An 18,978-nucleotide genomic window follows, 5' to 3' on the forward strand; every position below is an offset into this window, starting at 1 on the left:
GGCAGGGGCGTGCGGAGCGGAGGGCCGGCAATTTATTTTGGACCAAATCGAATCTTCAGGATAAATCGAATCTGTCTGAAACTTAATCTCTAGTTTTGACTTTAAATGTTGCCTTTAAGGGGAGACAGCAAACTAGGAGAACCTTAAGATCCCCCAATATAGCAGGGCCGAAATGGGGCCCCGTTTGCATTGCATTTGGAAGATCGTTGCTCTTTTTGACTAAAAGGGGGACAGATGGTGACAACGGAGAAATGGACACAATGACATTTCCTGCCATTATTTCCACTTTTGCTTGCGTTGCAGTTTGTAAAATATCGACATGAAAACCATCAGCAAGCTGCTGCTGACTGAGCCGTTATTCTTCCTATGGACAATGGTCTCCGACTATAATGGGGTCCCGAGTAATAATCCTCGTAGTCCTTCACATCATTATTCACATGAGCTGGCATTTATGTATATTCTTACAAACCACCAAAAAATGGAATTAAAGACCTAACAGGATCTGTAAACAGCACCTGGCCTGCTTGCTGACACTTTTCACGACAAAAAAGGATCTTGAGGATGAATGAAAAATAGTGAAACGTTCATGTAGATATAATTATAAAGAGGAGGATGATAAAAGCGGAGCGTCTGTAGCATCAGGCCAGGTGGTCTATGAGCCCGCGGGCGGGACGGAGAGCGGCAGCAGGTGGCCGACGACCATCGCAGAGAGGTCTGAGCAGATGGCAGTGTATATATAACTATATGTCAACCGATGACAAGGGGCGGAGGGGGCGACTGACCTCGGCCTTAGTGTGCGAATCTTCACAATCGTTCTTCTCTTTCTCCAAACCGACCAGCTTTATCTTCAGGTTGGAAATCTCCGCCATCAGATCCAGCTTTTGGGTCTCTAGAGACGTCCGACTCAGAAGCTCCTGCAAAGACAAGAGTCATGAATGCTACAGAAACATGGCATAAAGTACACAGACGTGTATACAGTATATATCGGGGGCAGCGGAGCCCCCTCAACAATACGGAGTACGACTATCTGTACAGTAAGACGCCATATAATGGACTTTCAATGCAACCACATACCGCCAGACACCGCTCACATACAACTTCCATACAGCAACCAAATTAGAGCCGCAGGCAGAGGCCAAATACCGTTATATCATACAGTGTTACACAAATGTGAGTGTAATAATGTAACGTAAAATGTAAGGTTTATTACATTTACAGTTGTATAAAACCGTGTATTTCGTTGGGTCAGTGAATATGTCACCGATATAATCTGTTGTGATCAATTTCATTGAGTTTGCAGTTTTTGGCCACCCCATGTAGTGCTCAAATGAATCCATACAGTGACCAAATAGGACCAAAATACAACACTCACATAATACTGCCACAATGTCCTCAACTAACAACACCATACAGCGCCTGAATAAGACCGCTATACAGTACACGAATACAACCATACATTATCCAAATAATGCCACCATACAGAGCCCAAATAATACCTCTGCATATTGCTAAAGTGAAACTATCATACAGAGCTCAAATAATACCAACATAAAGTGTCCAAAAATTACCCCCATACAGCAGTGAAACCTCAAAGTCACGATGGACGATACTGTAGGTACTGTAAAATTCCTCCATTTCTAGATCTCCTCCAGTCCCATAACCCGGAGCCGTCCACTTCCTATAGAGTCACATTCTGCGGGTACGGACGGTTCCCGCTATGGGGGGTGTATATGCCATCACATCGGACCCTCGCTGTCTGTGACCTACATCTATTCCTGCGGGTATGATGTGGGGTCTTGGGGTCTCCGCGGTGCCTATAACAACTTCCCAGGTGATGTAGATGTAAATGTGGATCAGGGTCCATTCAGCGACAGCGTCTACAACTCCGGCCTCATTTATTGTAAACCTCAGAGTAATAACTTCACCAGAAGCCGGAGAAAGGAAATGGCCGAAAGCTGTGGCAAGTGTTACACAACGGTCGGGGCCGATCCGCCAGGCCAGTCACGGGGGCACCGTGAGAAGAGCCACATCGGGGACAATTCCGTGTTCGGGGCGATGGTATAATTAATCGATGGTGTCCATGTGGATTCCACCCTGCTCCTGGGACTGGATCCTATCCCCATATCTGGGGCCTGATCCGTGTCTTGATTGGTGACATGGAGCTGCAGCCAAACAGGTGGCTGCACATGTGCCCCTCCGCACCCAGGCCGCCTGCCACCCCCTCCGCACCCAGGCCGCCCCTCCACACCCAGGCCGCCTGCCGCCCCTCCGCACCCAGGCCGCTTGCCTCCCTTTCGGACCCAGGCCGCCTGCCACCCCCTCCAGCACCCAGCCCGCCCCCTCCGCACCCAGGCCGCCTGCCGCCCCCTCCGCACCCAGGCCCGCCTGCCGCCCCCTAAGCACCCAGGCCGCCCCCTCCGCACCCAGACCGCCTGCCGCCCCCTCCACACCCAGGCCGCCTGCCGCCCCCTCCGCACCCAGGCCGCCCCTCCACACCCAGGCCGCTTGCCGCCCCTCCGCACCCAGACCGCTTGCCTCCCTTCCGCACCCAGGCCGCCTGCCGCCCCCTCCAGCACCCAGCCCGCCCCCTCCGCACCCAGGCCGCCTGCCGCCCCCTCCGCACCCAGGCCCGCCTGCCGCCCCCTAAGCACCCAGGCCGCCCCCTCCGCACCCAGACCGCCTGCCGCCCCCTCCACACCCAGGCCGCCCCCACCTCACCCAGGCCGCCAGCTGCCCCCTCCACACCCAGGCCACCCGCCGCCCCCTCAGCACCCACTTTTATGGAAATTTCCAATAACCGTGGCACAAGAGCACAGCTGGAATAAATCTGCCCATCATTTTACTGATTTTCTATTGTGCTTTAGTTCTATCATAGCAGACACTCTAGTCACATCCAAAGCTGCAGTAAAAATCCTGCCCACATCTCGCTATAAAGAAGGAGACAGCAGGGTCTAAGCATCACTGGGATTACTGGGCGACTGTGACAAAATGAGAGATTTAATCAGAACACGGCGATTAGTGAATCTCTATAAGACCTAATCATGGAGGTTTTTGGAAGCCGTCCACAACCAATAGCCGCGCATCTATAAATCCCCCTGGGTTTGACGGCATCTCATCTTCCCTGATGTCTCCCAGGATCAGACAGGTTGCTTTCGACCTGTCTGATCGCGTCGTTCTCTTGAAGATAAGCGGCGCCAGTGACTCTTGGCCGCATATCTCACCCCCCCTTGGAACAACCACTTGGCTGAATGGGTCTGTGTATGTGTATGCGTAGCAGCTCAGGGGTAATTGCAGTTTTGGCTGGACATTGACCTCTCGCATCGTATAGTTTCCATCAAGATAAGCAGCGCCAGAAATATCAGGCGGCTGCCCCATCACAGAGCGGGTGACAGAAGTATCAAGCGGCTGCTCCGTCACAGAGCGGGTGACAGAAGTATCAAGCGGCTGCTCCCCCATCACAGAGCGGGTGACAGAAGTATCAGGCGGCTGCTCCCCCATCACAGAGCGGGTGACAGAAGTATCAAGCGGCTGCTCCTCCATCACAGAGCGGGTGACAGAAGTATCAGGCGGCTGCTCCATCACAGAGCGGGTGACAGAAGTATCAGGCGGCTGCTCCATTACAGAGCGGGTGACAGAAGTATCAGGCGGCTGCTCCATCACAGAGCGGGTGACAGAAGTATCAAGCGGCTGCTCCGTCACAGAGCGGGTGACAGAAGTATCAAGCGGCTGCTCCGTCACAGAGCGGGTGACAGAAGTATCAGGCGGCTGCTCCTCCATCACAGAGCGGGTGACAGAAGTATCAAGCGGCTGCTCCATCACAGAGCGGGTGACAGAAGTATCAGGCGGCTGCTCCTCCATCACAGAGCGGGTGACAGAAGTATCAGGCGGCTGCTCCATCACAGAGCGGGTGACAGAAGTATCAGGCGGCTGCTCCATCACAGAGCGGGTGACAGAAGTATCAAGCGGCTGCTCCGTCACAGAGCGGGTGACAGACGTATCAGGCGGCTGCTCCATCACAGAGCGGGTGACAGAAGTATCAGGCGGCTGCTCCTCCATCACAGAGCGGGTGACAGAAGTATCAGGCGGCTGCTCCATCACAGAGCGGGTGACAGAAGTATCAGGCGGCTGCTCCATCACAGAGCGGGTGACAGAAGTATCAAGCGGCTGCTCCGTCACAGAGCGGGTGACAGACGTATCAGGCGGCTGCTCCATCACAGAGCGGGTGACAGAAGTATCAGGCGGCTGCTCCTCCATCACAGAGCGGGTGACAGAAGTATCAGGCGGCTGCTGCTCCATCACAGAGCGGGTGACAGAAGTATCAGGCGGCTGCTCCATCACAGAGCGGGTGACAGAAGTATCAGGCGGCTGCTCCATCACAGAACGGGTGACTGTGGTTGCGACGGTCGCCCCATTATCCCAGCACAAATGCCGGAGCAAGTGCAGCGACCTTTACCTTAATAAACGGCATTAACTTGGTGCAAATTGTGCAAAAATAGTGTGGCCAGATGATTATCAAATAGCTGCCAAAATGGATTAAATTAGTAGAAAAAGTAACTCACGTTCCACGGAGGCGACTCCATTCCCCTCTGCGTCCGCTGTGCAGAGTCCTGGTGCCGCAGATGGTCGCAGCGAGCACCCAGTTCAGGAGCAATGCCGCCACACTGCAGGTCTGTGACTACAAACCCTCCAGACGGGGGCCGGAGACTTCCACGTGGAGCTTCGAAAACTTATAAAGAACTGGTGCGCGGCGGAGCTGCCAGCGACGAGGGACTGCCGGCCGGAGGCTGCAGATAATTAGAGGCTAATCTGAGGCTTGTGTTCCCCCTCCACAGTCCCGGCCATAAGCGAGGGATGAAGCGAGCGCACCGCCACTGCCAGCAAATGAGAAACATGTGCACAGAATGGAGCGCTGCCTGCACTTGTAACCCTTTCAGCCGCCACCAAGGTCATCATTCACTGACAGGAGGCAGAGGGGGCAGCGGCGTGAAAGCTCACAGGTAGAAGCAGGTGACCACTCACTCACTTTGGCACGGTTTGCAATGGACAGCGAAATGGCAATTCATTAACCCCATCCTGCCGCAGCCAACTTTAGTTTTTTATACTTCTGTTTTTTTCTTGTTTCTAAATTACATTTTTTTTTTTTTTTTTTTTTTTTTTTAACATTTTTTAGTCGCTCACAGAGAACTTAAACTTGCAATCACAAAGCATCAATACTTGACTACGGTAACTTTACAATAGTTACTTGTCCCTTCATGGTAGACTGCCATCGGCATGACTGCAGCATCTGAGGGGTTAAGCTGCATCACCGGGAGTGAGCTCTGATCTCTGCAGTTACAGGCCGATGCCGGCCCGCCGCTGTGCATGGAGCGAGCGCAGCTCCTGAGGTCACTACGCAAATGGACGTCACGTGTCGGGAAGGGGTTAATAATGAAAGTAGGTTTCTGCAGCAGTCTGACTATTGGGACCACCACAATCTTGAGAACCCCATCCTGAACATAGCAGGGGAGCGCCAGCTCCGCTCCAAGCACTGACTATAGGACAGCAGAGACCAATGCTCGGCCATTTCCTGCAGTCCTGTAGTCAATGAATGGAGCAGAGCAGGCGCTCCCCTGCTACATTCAGGACAGGGCTGCAGAGCTCGGGTCCCAGGTTCCACAGCTCCGATCTCAGGATTGTGGGGGATCTCAGAGGTCAGCAAGGTATGCGCTGTGCTATATTTTGGGGACAATCCTTTAATACGTCCACAATGGACTCATGTTGCACAGATCGGTAATGCAGTGCCCATACCATGTAACGGGTCCATACCATCTGCTGTAATGTCTAATCTGCAGCGCAGGTCTATTTGCACACAAGCATTCCCTGCAGTCGTCATTCTCCGCGGCGGCCATTTTCCGCAGCGGTCATTCCCTGCAGCGGGCATCCTCTGCAGCGGGCGTTCCCTGCAGCGTGTATTCTCTGCAGTGGGCGTTCCCTGCAGCGTGTATTCTCTGCAGTGGGCGTTCCCTGCAGCGTGTATTCTCTGCAGTGGGCGTTCCCTGCAGCGTGTATTCTCTGCAGTGGGCGTTCCCTGCAGCGTGCATTCTCTGCAGTGGGCGTTCCCTGCAGCGTGTATTCTCTGCAGTGGGCGTTCCCTGCAGCGTGTATTCTCTGCAGTGGGCGTTCCCTGCAGCGTGTATTCTCTGCAGTGGGCGTTCCCTGCAGCGTGTATTCTCTGCAGTGGGCGTTCCCTGCAGCGTGTATTCTCTGCAGTGGGCGTTCCCTGCAGCGTGTATTCTCTGCAGTGGGCGTTCCCTGCAGCGTGTATTCTCTGCAGTGGGCGTTCCCTGCAGCGTGTATTCTCTGCAGTGGGCGTTCCCTGCAGCGTGTATTCTCTGCAGTGGGCGTTCCCTGCAGCGTGTATTCTCTGCAGTGGGCGTTCCCTGCAGCGTGTATTCTCTGCAGTGGGCGTTCCCTGCAGATTGTATTCTCTGCAGTGGGCGTTCCCTGCAACGTGTATTCTCTGCAGTGGGCGTTCCCTGCAGCGTGTATTCTCTGCAGTGGGCGTTCCCGGCAGCGTGTATTCTCTGCAGTGGGCGTTCCCGGCAGCGTGTATTCTCTGCAGTGGGCGTTCCCTGCAGCGTGTATTCTCTGCAGTGGGCGTTCCCTGCAGCGTGTATTCTCTGCAGTGGGCGTTCCCTGCAGCGTGTATTCTCTGCAGTGGGCGTTCCCTGCAGCGTGTATTCTCTGCAGTGGGCGTTCCCTGCAGCGTGTATTCTCTGCAGTGGGCGTTCCCTGCAGCGTGTATTCTCTGCAGTGGGCGTTCCCTGCAGCGTGTATTCTCTGCAGTGGGCGTTCCCTGCAGCGTGTATTCTCTGCAGTGGGCGTTCCCTGCAGCGTGTATTCTCTGCAGTGGGCGTTCCCTGCAGCGTGTATTCTCTGCAGTGGGCGTTCCCTGCAGCGTGTATTCTCTGCAGTGGGCGTTCCCTGCAGCGTGTATTCTCTGCAGTGGGCGTTCCCTGCAGCGTGTATTCTCTGCAGTGGGCGTTCCCTGCAGCGTGTATTCTCTGCAGTGGGCGTTCCCTGCAGCGTGTATTCTCTGCAGTGGGCGTTCCCTGCAGCGTGTATTCTCTGCAGTGGGCGTTCCCTGCAGCGTGTATTCTCTGCAGTGGGCGTTCCCTGCAGCGTGTATTCTCTGCAGTGGGCGCTCCCTGCAGCGTGTATTCTCTGCAGTGGGCGCTCCCTGCAGCGTGTATTCTCTGCAGTGGGCGCTCCCTGCAGCGTGTATTCTCTGCAGTGGGCGCTCCCTGCAGCGTGTATTCTCTGCAGTGGGCGTTCCCTGCAGCGTGTATTCTCTGCAGTGGGCGTTCCCTGCAGCGTGTATTCTCTGCAGTGGGCGTTCCCTGCAGCGTGTATTCTCTGCAGTGGGCGTTCCCTGCAGCGTGTATTCTCTGCAGTGGGCGTTCCCTGCAGCGTGTATTCTCTGCAGTGGGCGTTCCCTGCAGCGTGTATTCTCTGCAGTGGGCGTTCCCTGCAGCGTGTATTCTCTGCAGTGGGCATTCCCTGCAGATTGTATTCTCTGCAGTAGGCATTCCCTGCAACGTGTATTCTCTGCAGTGGGCATTCCCTGCAGCGTGTATTCTCTGCAGTGGGCATTCCCTGCAGCGTGTATTCTCTGCAGTGGGCATTCCCGGCAGCGTGTATTCTCTGCAGTGGGCATTCCCGGCAGCGTGTATTCTCTGCAGTGGGCTTTCCCTGCAGCGTGTATTCTCTGCAGTGGGCGTTCCCTGCAGCGTGTATTCTCTGCAGTGGGCGTTCCCTGCAGCGTGTATTCTCTGCAGTGGGCGTTCCCTGCAGCGTGTATTCTCTGCAGTGGGCATTCCCTGCAGATTGTATTCTCTGCAGTGGGCATTCCCGGCAGCGTGTATTCTCTGCAGTGGGCATTCCCTGCAGCGTGTATTCTCTGCAGTGGGCATTCGCTGCAGCGTGTATTCTCTGCAGTGGGCTTTCCCTGCAGCAGGCATGCCAAGCAGCAGGCTTTCCCTGCAGCGGGTAATGACATTTTGTGACCTCATTGCTGGTGCAGCACTACACGGTGAATATCCACATACACATCCGCTGTCTATGTGGCGCCTGGGAACGAACCGTAATGCAACCCCAGACAATATTTTAAGAGGTGGGAGATTGACCCGATGCTCAGTGGGATCCAGGGCGTCTCGGAGGCACGTGCCCTGGGTGCTGGGGTATAAGGACACAGGGTTAGGGCAGCCCCGGGTGCTTTACGTCCTTCATTATTTCTATTTATGCCTCTCTTGTGAGTGACGATGGCTTGCAGCACAAGGTATAATCCCGCTGTGGCCTCGGGTGGAGTCGCCCTGTGGTTTGGGTGCAGCTGCCAGGCACTCAGTGATCTCGCCACCCTTTTTGGAGGACGGGGCGCTGTACATTGGTTTATGACGGCATCTGCTCTCGATTTCTGATTTCTTGGCTGCAGGGTGAAGGGTAATAAATATTTCTGCGGGGTTTAGTAACAGCCGCGTCTCTCCGTATTAAGAAATGATCCGATATCAGGTGCTGCGGGGGCCAGAGAGCGGCATCACCAGGTAAAACTGCAGCAGACGGTGACATTAGGCCGCCCTCCCCTGTGCGGAGACGCCGTTTTCCTTCTGCATTTTTTTTCTTCAGGTTTCAGCATTAAAAACTGCAGTAAAAAACCTGCTCTGATCACTGCGTTTATTCTGTGCAGATTTGATGCAGAGTTTTTTTTAGAGGTTTTCTTACATGCTTTTCTTTCCTGATTGAAGCCTATAGGGCAAAAAAGCACCAACAATGCCTCAATAAATGCAATATATAATTGTATCCACGGAATGATAGACGCAGAGTTATCAGCACTGAACCTTCATGGACATGCTGGGAGTAGTAGTGAGAGCATATAGGATCCTACTGGACAGAAGCCATCTAGCGCGCCATCGGGTGCCAAGACTTTTCTCATGTTCCTGGCACAGAGCCGACACGTGCACAATGGACGGCCAACATCAAAGTCCAGAGCGGAGGCCGCTCCCGAGGCGTCCACGGGCCGGGATCAGTCACAGCTCAGGTCATGGGTCCTCCAGCAAAAAAAGCAGGAGACCCTAAATCTCCGGCACAACCAGAGACGGGGGGCTTTACTGCTGGAATCACCGCACTGAGCGCAGGATCAACATTCCTGGAGCCGCAGGGAACAGCTGTGTCCGCAGGAGCCAAGTGCAGCAGAGGCGGCCAGTGTTCTATTCTCTGCCGGGATGAAACAGGAGGCTCAGGATGAGCGGGGCCATTGCATCTACCCTGTCATTTCAATCCATCGCATCACATTGTTGCTGGTTTTGATGTGAACGCGACACATTTTTCATTATAATATGGGCATACAGCGACAGTGTTTTAGGGAGTCTTTCTACAAAAAAAAACCTTGCAAAAAAAAAATATCGACTTACAAGCAGAAAACAATAAATTGACAATGTTCTTTTATTTCCAGAGTCCAGAAAAAATGCAACCTGTGCACAAATCGAGTAAAATCCAATCAAATGTATGAGAAGCGGATTTGAAACTTTTTGAAGAGGATTTTAGTGCAGAATTTGTGATAAAAAAGATCACATGTTGGGTTATAGGGTGAACTCAATGGACTGGACTTCAACCTTAAAAAGTCTGAAAGTATATAAAAAACCTCCACATTAAGTTTTTAAAGCAGCCACCTCTTCAGGAAACGCTACTTTTCAGGAAATTTTTGGATGAGTTTTTTTTTTGCAATTTTGAAGAGTTTTTGAAGCATTTAAAAAGAGTTTTCTCCTGAATTGCTTTTTTTTGTTTTGCATCCTTTTATTGGACAATGATTAGTTTCGGGTGGATTCCATCAGGAAACGCTTCATAGAAGTGACATGCAATTTTTTTTTTTTTACCAGGTGTTTTCAAAACCTGAAGCAGAAAAAAAAACTTAAAAAAACTCCTCATATGATCAGCAAGAATGATTAACAGTGAAATGAATAGGAACGCTTTCAATAGTTTTTTGCGACTTTTGTGGAATTTTTTGAGCTTTTCCACGCCAAAAAAAACCTCCTCAAAAACCGTCTGTACATATCCTGTGGCTACCTGTAAATAGAGTTTTTGAAGATTTTTTTTTGGAGCAGATCCTCTACAAAATCCTCCTGAAACACTGCTCAAAAATATATGGAAAACATTTGGACACGTACAGTGGATTCTGAAGGAAATCTTTTCAAACTGGGCTCTGTCCAATCAAAAGGCTGCAAACAATACTCCAGGAAAAAAAAATACTCTTACAAAATGCTTGAAAAACTCTTCAAAACTAGTTCAGGAAATTAAGAAGGAAGTGTTCACACAGTATTTTTTCAGGGGTTTTTAGAGCACAAAAATTTTCCAACTTCAAAATGTGTGGTTTTTAAAGAGTTTCCGCTTCAAGAACTCCTGAAAAAAAAAATGTTTGAAAAGGTATGTGCACATCAAGTTTTTTTTGAGGAGTTATTGGAGAAGGAATTGAGGGGAAATTCAGCAATTCAGCCTCAAAAATGCAAAACTCCTCAAAAACTGTGCATTTCTGCTCCTCTAGAACTCCACCACCAAAAAAGAGCATTTCCTGAAAAAGTTTGTACTTGAAAAACTTGTGTTTTTTGAGCATCCCAAAAACCTCTCATAAAACCGAAGACGTTTTTTGATGAAGTTTTTGAAGCTAAAGCAAAGAGTATATAGTCAAGAGAGACGAGCAGGAGTGTCGGGAGTTGGGGGTGCTGCTTTTTCTTCAATCCACTCCAGATTTTGGATTCATGAATTGCATTAAATAGGAGGGTGATGTTGCCCCGTACCTCATACATTCACACCCGATGCCCTGTACCTCCTCCGCCGACCCCTGATGCCCGTACCTCCTCCACCAGCCCCCGATGCCCCGTACCTCCACCACCAGCCCCCGATGCCCCGTACCTCCTACATCCACACCCGATGCACCGTACCTACTCCACCAGCCCCCGATGCCCCGTACCTCCTCCACCAGCCCCCGATGCCCCGTACCTACTCCACCGACCCCTGATGCCCCGTATCTCCTCCACCAACATCCGATGCCCCAACTGCTTCAATTAAAAGGGTTTCTCCCTTTCCACATTCAATATATGAGCTTTTTGGACCCCAGGCAGCTTGTTCTCCAATCAGTAGGTCGCAGCCATCGACAATATTTGATGCTTAATGAGTTTCATCCCCAAAGATCCCAGAACGTCCCAATATGTTCTGCACATGTCCATCTGCGATGTGATTAAATCCTTATCTCCATGTTTGTATTTCTGGGCTGAGTTCACACCACGTTTACAGTTGAGGAATATACGGTATTATTTTTTGTGACCTCTCCTATTAAAGAGCATGCAATCATTATTAACTTAAAAGGAGCTGCCGTCTGCATTTTACCTACAAACAGCACCACTCCCATCCACAGGTCGAGTCTAGTACTGCGGGGCAGCTCCATTGTTCTGAATGAAAATGAGCTGCAATACCAGACACATGCTGTTGACAAAAGTGGTTCTGTTTTCAGTAAAAAATAAGCAGATGCTTTAATTAGAGACTCATAGGACCATTTAACATTATCAAGCCTCAGCCAGGTGTATTTAAAGAGACAGTGCAGCTTTACAAGGCTTCTCAGGGAGGAACTGCTCCCTTTTAATGGCACATTAGGACACAGATAATTGCGGGACAGGTTTTTGTGCTATATAAAGGGACATTGAATTAGGTTGATGTTTGACATATTCATTAAAGACTAAAAAAACTTCCTTTCTTCCTTCCCTGGATCCTATTTTGTCTCATAATTATATAAAGAAATTTATAACAAAATCTTGTGTGTAAGGCTTTAGGAGAACTGTCCGCAGCAGGAGCTTCCCCCCTAAGTCCGGTCTGCAGCAGGAGCTTCCCCCCTAAGTCCGGTCTGCAGCAGGAGCCCCCCCCCTAAGTCCGGTCTGCAGCAGGAGCCCCCCCCCGGTCTGCAGCAGGAGCCCCCCCCCCTCCGCCCGGTCTGCAGCAGGAGCTCCCCCCCCCTGTCTGCAGCAGGAGCCCCCCCCCCGTCTGCAGCAGGAGCCCCCCCCCCTGTCTGCAGCAGGAGCCCCCCCCCCGGTCTGCAGCAGGAGCCCCCCCCCCCCGGTCTGCAGCAGGAGCCCCCCCCCCCCGGTCTGCAGCAGGAGCCCCCCCCCTCCGTCCGGTCTGCAGCAGGAGCCCCCCCCTCCGTCCGGTCTGCAGCAGGAGCCCCCCCCCCTCCGCCCGGTCTGCAGCAGGAGCCTCCCCCCCTCCGCCCGGTCTGCAGCAGGAGCTCCCCCCCTGTCTGCAGCAGGAGCCCCCCCCCTGTCTGCAGCAGGAGCCCCCCCCCCTAAGTCCGGTCTGCAGCAGGAGCCTCCCTCCCCTCCGCCCGGTCTGCAGCAGGAGCCTCCCCCCCTCCGCCCGGTCTGCAGCAGGAGCCCCCCCCCCTCCGCCCGGTCTGCAGCAGGAGCCTCCCCCCCTCCGCCCGGTCTGCAGCAGGAGCTCCCCCCCCTAAGTCCGGTCTGCAGCGGGAGCCTCCCCCCCTCCGCCCGGTCTGCAGCAGGAGCCTCCCCCCCTCCGCCCGGTCTGCAGCAGGAGCCCCCCCCCTAAGTCCGGTCTGCAGCAGGAGCCTCCCCCCCTCCGCCCGGTCTGCAGCAGGAGCCTCCCCCCCTAAGTCCGGTCTGCAGAAGGAGCCTCCCCACCTAAGTCCGGTCTGCAGCAGGAGCCTCCCCCCCTCCGCCCGGTCTGCAGCAGGAGCACCCCCCTCCGCCCGGTCTGCAGCAGGAGCCCCCCCCCCTCCGCCCGGTCTGCAGCAGGAGCCTCCCCCTCCCGCCCGGTCTGCAGCAGGAGCCTCCCCCCCTCCGCCCGGTCTGCAGCAGGAGCCTCCCCCCCTCCGCCCGGTCTGCAGCAGGAGCCTCCCCCCCTAAGTCCGGTCTGCAGCAGGAGCCTCCCCCCCTAAGTCCGGTCTGCAGCAGGAGCCTCCCCCCCCTCCGCCTGGTCTGCAGCAGGAGCCTCCCCCCCCTCCGCCTGGTCTGCAGCAGGAGCCCCCCCCCTCCGCCTGGTCTGCAGCAGGAGCCTCCCCCCCTCCACCCGGTCTGCAGCAGGAGCCTCCCCCCCTCCGCCTGGTCTGCAGCAGGAGCCCCCCCCCTCCGCCTGGTCTGCAGCAGGAGCCTCCCCCCTCCACCCGGTCTGCAGCAGGAGCCTACCCCCCCTCCGCCTGGTCTGCAGCAGGAGCCTCCCCCTCCGCCTGGTCTGCAGCAAGCCCAACCTCCTAAGCCCAGTGTAATATTGTGTCTTTTTCCCAGGTTATATCAGAATGTTTTCACTCTTAGCCATAATACCCTCTATTAAAAGAGAGACCACCCAGTTGTTCAAGGTGTATTAAACATAAGCCCACCAGAAAGACTTCATATGGCTCCTCCTCTTCACAGTGGGAGCAATGGAATAGATTGCTCAATGAGGAGGTTTTGGCCACTTACCCGCAGGTATCTGCATGGTACAGTGGTGTTACACTTGGAGTTAGACAGAGGCTCCTTCTTTGGGGCCACCATCACTTATACAGGACAGATCACCAACAGAATCTAATCTTTCCATTGTATGGATGAGGGTTGGGGAGAGAGACCAGAGATGGGGCAGGGGGGGGTCAGACGGGCCCCAGGGGCAGGGGGGGGTCAAACGGGCCCCAGGGGCAGGGGGGGGGGTCAGACGGGCCCCAGGGGCAGGGGGGGGGTCAGACGGGGCCCCAGGGGCAGGTCAGACGGGCCCCAGGGGCAGGGGGGGGGGGTCAGACGGGCCCCAGGGGCAGGGGGGGGGTCAGACGGGCCCCAGGGGCAGGGGGGGGGGTCAGACGGGCCCCAGGGGCGGGGGGGGTCAGACGGGCCCCAGGGGCAGGGGGGGGGGGGTCAGACGGGCCCCAGGGGCAGGGGGGGGGGGGTCAGACGGGCCCCAGGGGCAGGGGGGGGGGGTCAGACGGGCCCCAGGGGCAGGGGGGGTCAGACGGGCCCCAGGGGCAGGGGTCAGACGGGCCCCAGGGGCAGGGGTCAGACGGGCCCCAGGGGCAGGGGGGGGGTCAGACGGGCCCCAGGGGCAGGGGGGGGGTCAGACGGGCCCCAGGGGCAGGGGGGGGTCAGACGGGCCCCAGGGGCAGGGGGGTCAGACGGGTCCCAGGGGCAGGGGGGTCAGACGGGCCCCAGGGGCAGGGGGGGGGGGTCAGACGGGCCCCAGGGGCAGGGGGGGGGTCAGACGGGCCCCAGGGGCAGGGGGGGGTCAGACGGGCCCCAGGGGCAGGGGGGGGTCAGACGGGCCCCAGGGGCAGGGGGGGGTCAGACGGGCCCCAGGGGCTGGGGGGGGTCAGACGGGCCCCAGGGGCCGGGGGGGGTCAGACGGGCCCCAGGGGCAGGGGGGGGTCAGACGGGCCCCAGGGGCAGGGGGGGGTCAGACGGGCCCCAGGGGCAGGGGGGGGGGTCAGACGGGCCCCAGGGGCAGGTCAGACGGGCCCCAGGGGCAGGGTCAGATAGGCCCAGGGGCAGGGGTCAGACGGGCCCCAGGGGCAGGAGGGGGGGGGTCAGACGGGCCCCAGGGGCAGGTCAGACGGGCCCCAGGGGCAGGGGGGGGTCAGACGGGCCCAGGGGCATGGGGGGGTCAGACGGGCCCCAGGGGCAGGGGGGTCAGACAGATACTAGGGGTTGGGGTTAAGGAGACAAGTTGGGTAAAGGTTATGACTAGTGCTAGAGTTAGATTTAGGGCTATGGCAATAACATACTGTAGTTCCAATTAAAAATACATAAAAAATAAAACTTTAAATGTATAAAAAAACAATCTATAAATTTATTTTTAAGATGCTCTGTTTCTCAGTCTACCGCTTATGGTGCCCAAAATACTTGCCGTGCCCGGTGTGCTGGCAACCTACGCTACACCACTCATGCTAAATAGTACACATGACGTGCGCCCGTCTGCAATGTGGTGGAGCCGCTCGCGGACGCTCGAGAGCTTACTTGCCCTTACGCTCGTGATGTCATGTTGGAGCTGTGAAGCTCGTGCTCTTCTCCAGTCTTAGGCCACTCATACATTGATCTCATCATCCTCTTCCTCCCCCGAGGACACACGTGTTCATTCAGAGCTGATCCCTGGGGGTTTACTCCGCTCATCACGTATTTACGAGGAATTAGTAGGGCCATCATAAAATCTTAATACTATGACTTTACCCATCTTCTCCCAATCCTATAAGTGACACTTATGGTGGAAAAAGCCATAAAATGAAGATGGTTGCTGTCGTATTCATCAATGATTTCTAGCTTTCTAATGAAGGGAGATCAGTCATCAGTCCTGATGAAGCCGCAGCGATCGCTTGGCCCACCATTATTGTCACCATTGTCACACGCTCGCTCAGAAGAGTGGCAGCAACAAACACATAAATAATTCCACCCGGGATTATGATGAAGGACTCGTTCTCCGGCGCATACGATGACAGCGCGTTCAATCATCCTTCACAATGGAAACCTTTCACAGAGGAGCGACAGCCGCAGCCGCAGAGCCTCGGGCCGTGGTGATAATTACTGGGAAAGCACCACCTTGTCCCAGCTAGATGGCAATATACAGTGGGGGGCCGCTGGGGAACAATACGAGAAATGGGCCTGGGGATTGTACACGGAGGTAATCCTGCAGAATCGCTCGGCTGGGCATATGCGGTATTTGCTCTGTCTGTGGGAGGTGATCGGAGACGCGGCGAGGCTCGGAGCGCATGTAACCTGTCGAGCGAGTTCACTGCTGATGGACGCCTCGCCTACTAGGCTTTACATCAATTGTTTTTAGAAAAATGTTCAGATTTTTCCATTTTCCCAGCACACACTGAAGAGCTGACCTCCGGGTTTGGACAGTACGGAGCTCACGTCACTGTGTTTGTGGCGCACATGACATCTATACACTAAGGGGATGCCGCTACGCGCGTCCTGACAGGTCAATAAATGGCGGGACACGGAGTCTGTTCTGTATGACAGAGATGGAGGAACGCTTGGTAGCTAAGAAGGCTGGAGGGCCTGTACAAGTCTGGGAAATCCAGAGAAATCCCTGGTGGAAAATGGTTTGGTCTAAGGAAACCCCACCTAAAAGTGTCTGGTTCTGCCTGGATCGGGGGTCATGACTTTAAAGGCGGTCTATATGGGCATGTAGGTCACGGGAAGCTGAAGAAAATCACACCTTGATATCTACGATCCGATGTTTTTCTTAATATGTAAATGAGTTGTTAAGATCTATGGGCGGGGCATAGATCTCCCAGAGACTCCGCCTCCAGAGCACATTATAAATGACTGCCGGTGTCTCCATGGCAGAAAGGACAATTCCCTGATATACATTTCTTTATTAGGATGGCCCCTCAGATTGAAGTTCCTAATAATCATACAGAATATACGGAGAAGCTGCAGCATCACATGGGCCCGAATAGTGCTGCCGTATTTAATGGAAATATTTAAAGGGGTTGTCCAGGTCAGAAAACCAAATTACGTAGGCCCTCCTTAAGTTAATAAGGGTCCCTTCTCCCTGCAGGACCCATCTTGTTCTGCATTATACACACACAACACATTGATGTAATGCATCATTTCTCCTGTGGAGGCGCTGTAAAGAAATTTCCAAGTTCTCCCACAGATTACAGCTGATCGCTGGAGATCACATTTCATTAAACATCCAATATCCGCCCAATCACCCAGATACTACAGCAGCCTCCCACTCTCTCCTACCCTGCCGTCATACAGGATCCTCCGCTTCCACCATATTACTGGTTTTGTCATGGGCACAATGAATGGGCTGTCGTTGCCTTGTGGCTACAGCTCTAAAAACCTCCACCAATCACAGGGAGAATCAGCAGTGCTATTACATGCTATTTTCCATAGAGCTTGTAAGTGCTGCTCTCCCTGTGGCCAGATTGCTGCTTCCCAGCTTGAGTTCCCTGCGTTCCTCCAATCCTACGAAGGTAAAGCTGCCTCTGATAACAGCATCGGAGCGCGCAGTTAGGGCAAGTGGCTCTGCCATGCCGTTGGACTGAACTATCAATCATCAGGAGCGCACTGCTCCCCTGGCAAATCGGAAGTCAGGAGGCAGAGGAGCAGTGTGCTCCTGAAGAGTGACTGTGAGACAACCTCCTCAAAAGGAGATACAACATATCACAAGGGTTTTAACAGTTTAGTTAGTTACCCTTTAATTGTTTACAGGGACGTAACTATAGTGGGTGCATGGGTTAAAGTCACACCTGGGCCCAAAATGTCCCTTAGGCTCTTAAAGTTCTGTGTTAATTTGGCACCTGTTGGAGATTTTGCATTAGCGCTCACTGACTGTTTGCTCAGGACACCACACCGGGGGCAAAAAGGACACCACACCGGGGGCAAAAAGGACACCACACCGGGGTCAAAAAGGACACCACACCGGGGTCAAAAAGGACACCACACCGGGGTCAAAAAGGACACCACACCGGGGTCAAAAAGGACACCACACCGGGGTCAAAAAGGACACCACACCGGGGTCAAAAAGGACACCACACCGAGGACAAAAAGGACACCACACCGAGGACAAAAAGGACACCACACCGAGGACAAAAAGGACACCACACCGAGGACAAAAGGACACTACAGCAGGGACAAAAGGGACACCACATTTTGGTCTCAGCTATGTTCTACGATAACTATAATCCCAAACTTGTCTCCCACCACGAACCACCCATTTGTGCTGCCCACTGATAGACAGCGATCTAGACAGCGATCTTACCTGCTGGAGCATTTCCTCGGTAGCATTAAGTTTCAGGTGATGTTCCTCTACGCAGGTCTCCAGGTCCCGGATCTTGTCTCCTTGGGCCTCCACCTGATCCGTGAGGACACTCACCTACGAGAGCAAGGACATGACAGTCACAGGAGGAAAACTATGTAAGACGAGATCTCGTAAAGAGCAGTCAACAAGAAAAAAAGCAGAAGGCGAGACACTTCCCGTTCTGAGCCCGACGTCTCTTCACGACGAGCGCCTCTTACCTCCCTATTTCTGATATTTCACGCACAGACGCCGCCGGCTCTCGGCTTCCTTCGGTTTCACAACCCTGTTTTCTCGCAGCAGTGAAGCAATCTCGCGCTCAGGCTGTCGACACTCTGCTTTACATGGAAAAAAACAAGAAAATCTTTCTTCTGGGAGCCGAGCGATTGTTTTACAGCCGACAAGTGAAGCGGAGAGCCGTACCCCTCCACGAGCGGCCGTGGCGGCAAACGTGTGTAATGAGCGCAGGGCAAGTTTAAGCACTAACCGAGAGGAGGCTTCAGACGTTTCCTAATTTAGCAAGTTACTACACGAGTGCAGAAAAACACCAGAGACGAGGAAAATATTTATCCACACAAATGTAATTGGCACTCCGATATATATATATAAAAAAAGAGGCTGGAACAAGTCTGCACACCAAGGCCAAGAGGCTGCTAACGAGCCGCAGGATTTATATCGGCTCTCGTTAAATAAGGATCACACGTCTCGTCCACGCGGTGCGCTCCACTTGGCGAGGTCACACTGCTATTATTGTATTATGCAGGAATGCGGTTTTGACAGGTCTCGCGCGTGCTTCTGTGCAGGTTGATTGGGCGGCACAGCTGTTCTGTAGCGACCTTTGGTGCATCGGGCGTTTCTATAGGTTCCTTCCAGTGACTGGCATCCACGTCTGTAAAGGCCGATCACCACTTGATCGCTGGTCCTTATAAAAAATATGACAGCGATCGATCAGGTGATCAGATAGTTTATCCAGGCCTGGAGCAAACAAGAGATGTGCTGCCGAGAATACGCGAGCTGTCCAGGGACTCATCACGGACCGTTCACCTTATCCTGGATTGCATTGGCCGGTGTATACCAAGACCAGATTTATAGACACAGAAGAGGCCGTATATCAGGAATGGAGAAATGCAGGAACAAAAGGAAAAACAGCGGCAGATTGAGGAGAAGAGCGGCGGAGGA

At 54.0% G+C, this 18,978-nt stretch overlaps 1 protein-coding gene across 13 annotated transcripts in view; it reads right to left on the reverse strand.

Moving 5' to 3' along the window:
• The window catches only part of PPFIBP2 (PPFIA binding protein 2), a 226,112-nt gene that overhangs the window by 92,771 nt on the left and 114,363 nt on the right, over nt 1–18,978 (reverse strand). For 11 of the 13 annotated variants that reach the window (XM_073659004.1, XM_073658998.1, XM_073659000.1 and 8 more), the window contains 2 exons: nt 17,764–17,877; nt 783–914 (listed from right to left, as the gene is read on the reverse strand). In XM_073659004.1, the coding sequence (XP_073515105.1) occupies nt 783–914; nt 17,764–17,775 (144 nt within the window). In that variant the 5' untranslated portion in view covers nt 17,776–17,877. Of the gene's footprint in view, nt 1–782; nt 915–4,559; nt 4,830–17,763; nt 17,878–18,020; nt 18,495–18,978 lie in introns of those variants that run through there. The other 2 variants (XM_073659005.1, XM_073659002.1) reach the window with 2 other exon arrangements.

Source organism: Phyllobates terribilis, unplaced genomic scaffold (assembly GCF_046119375.1).
Source record: "Phyllobates terribilis strain yellow unplaced genomic scaffold, ASM4611937v1 Scaffold_13__5_contigs__length_258822181, whole genome shotgun sequence".
Classification (NCBI taxonomy): Eukaryota; Metazoa; Chordata; class Amphibia; order Anura; family Dendrobatidae; genus Phyllobates; species Phyllobates terribilis.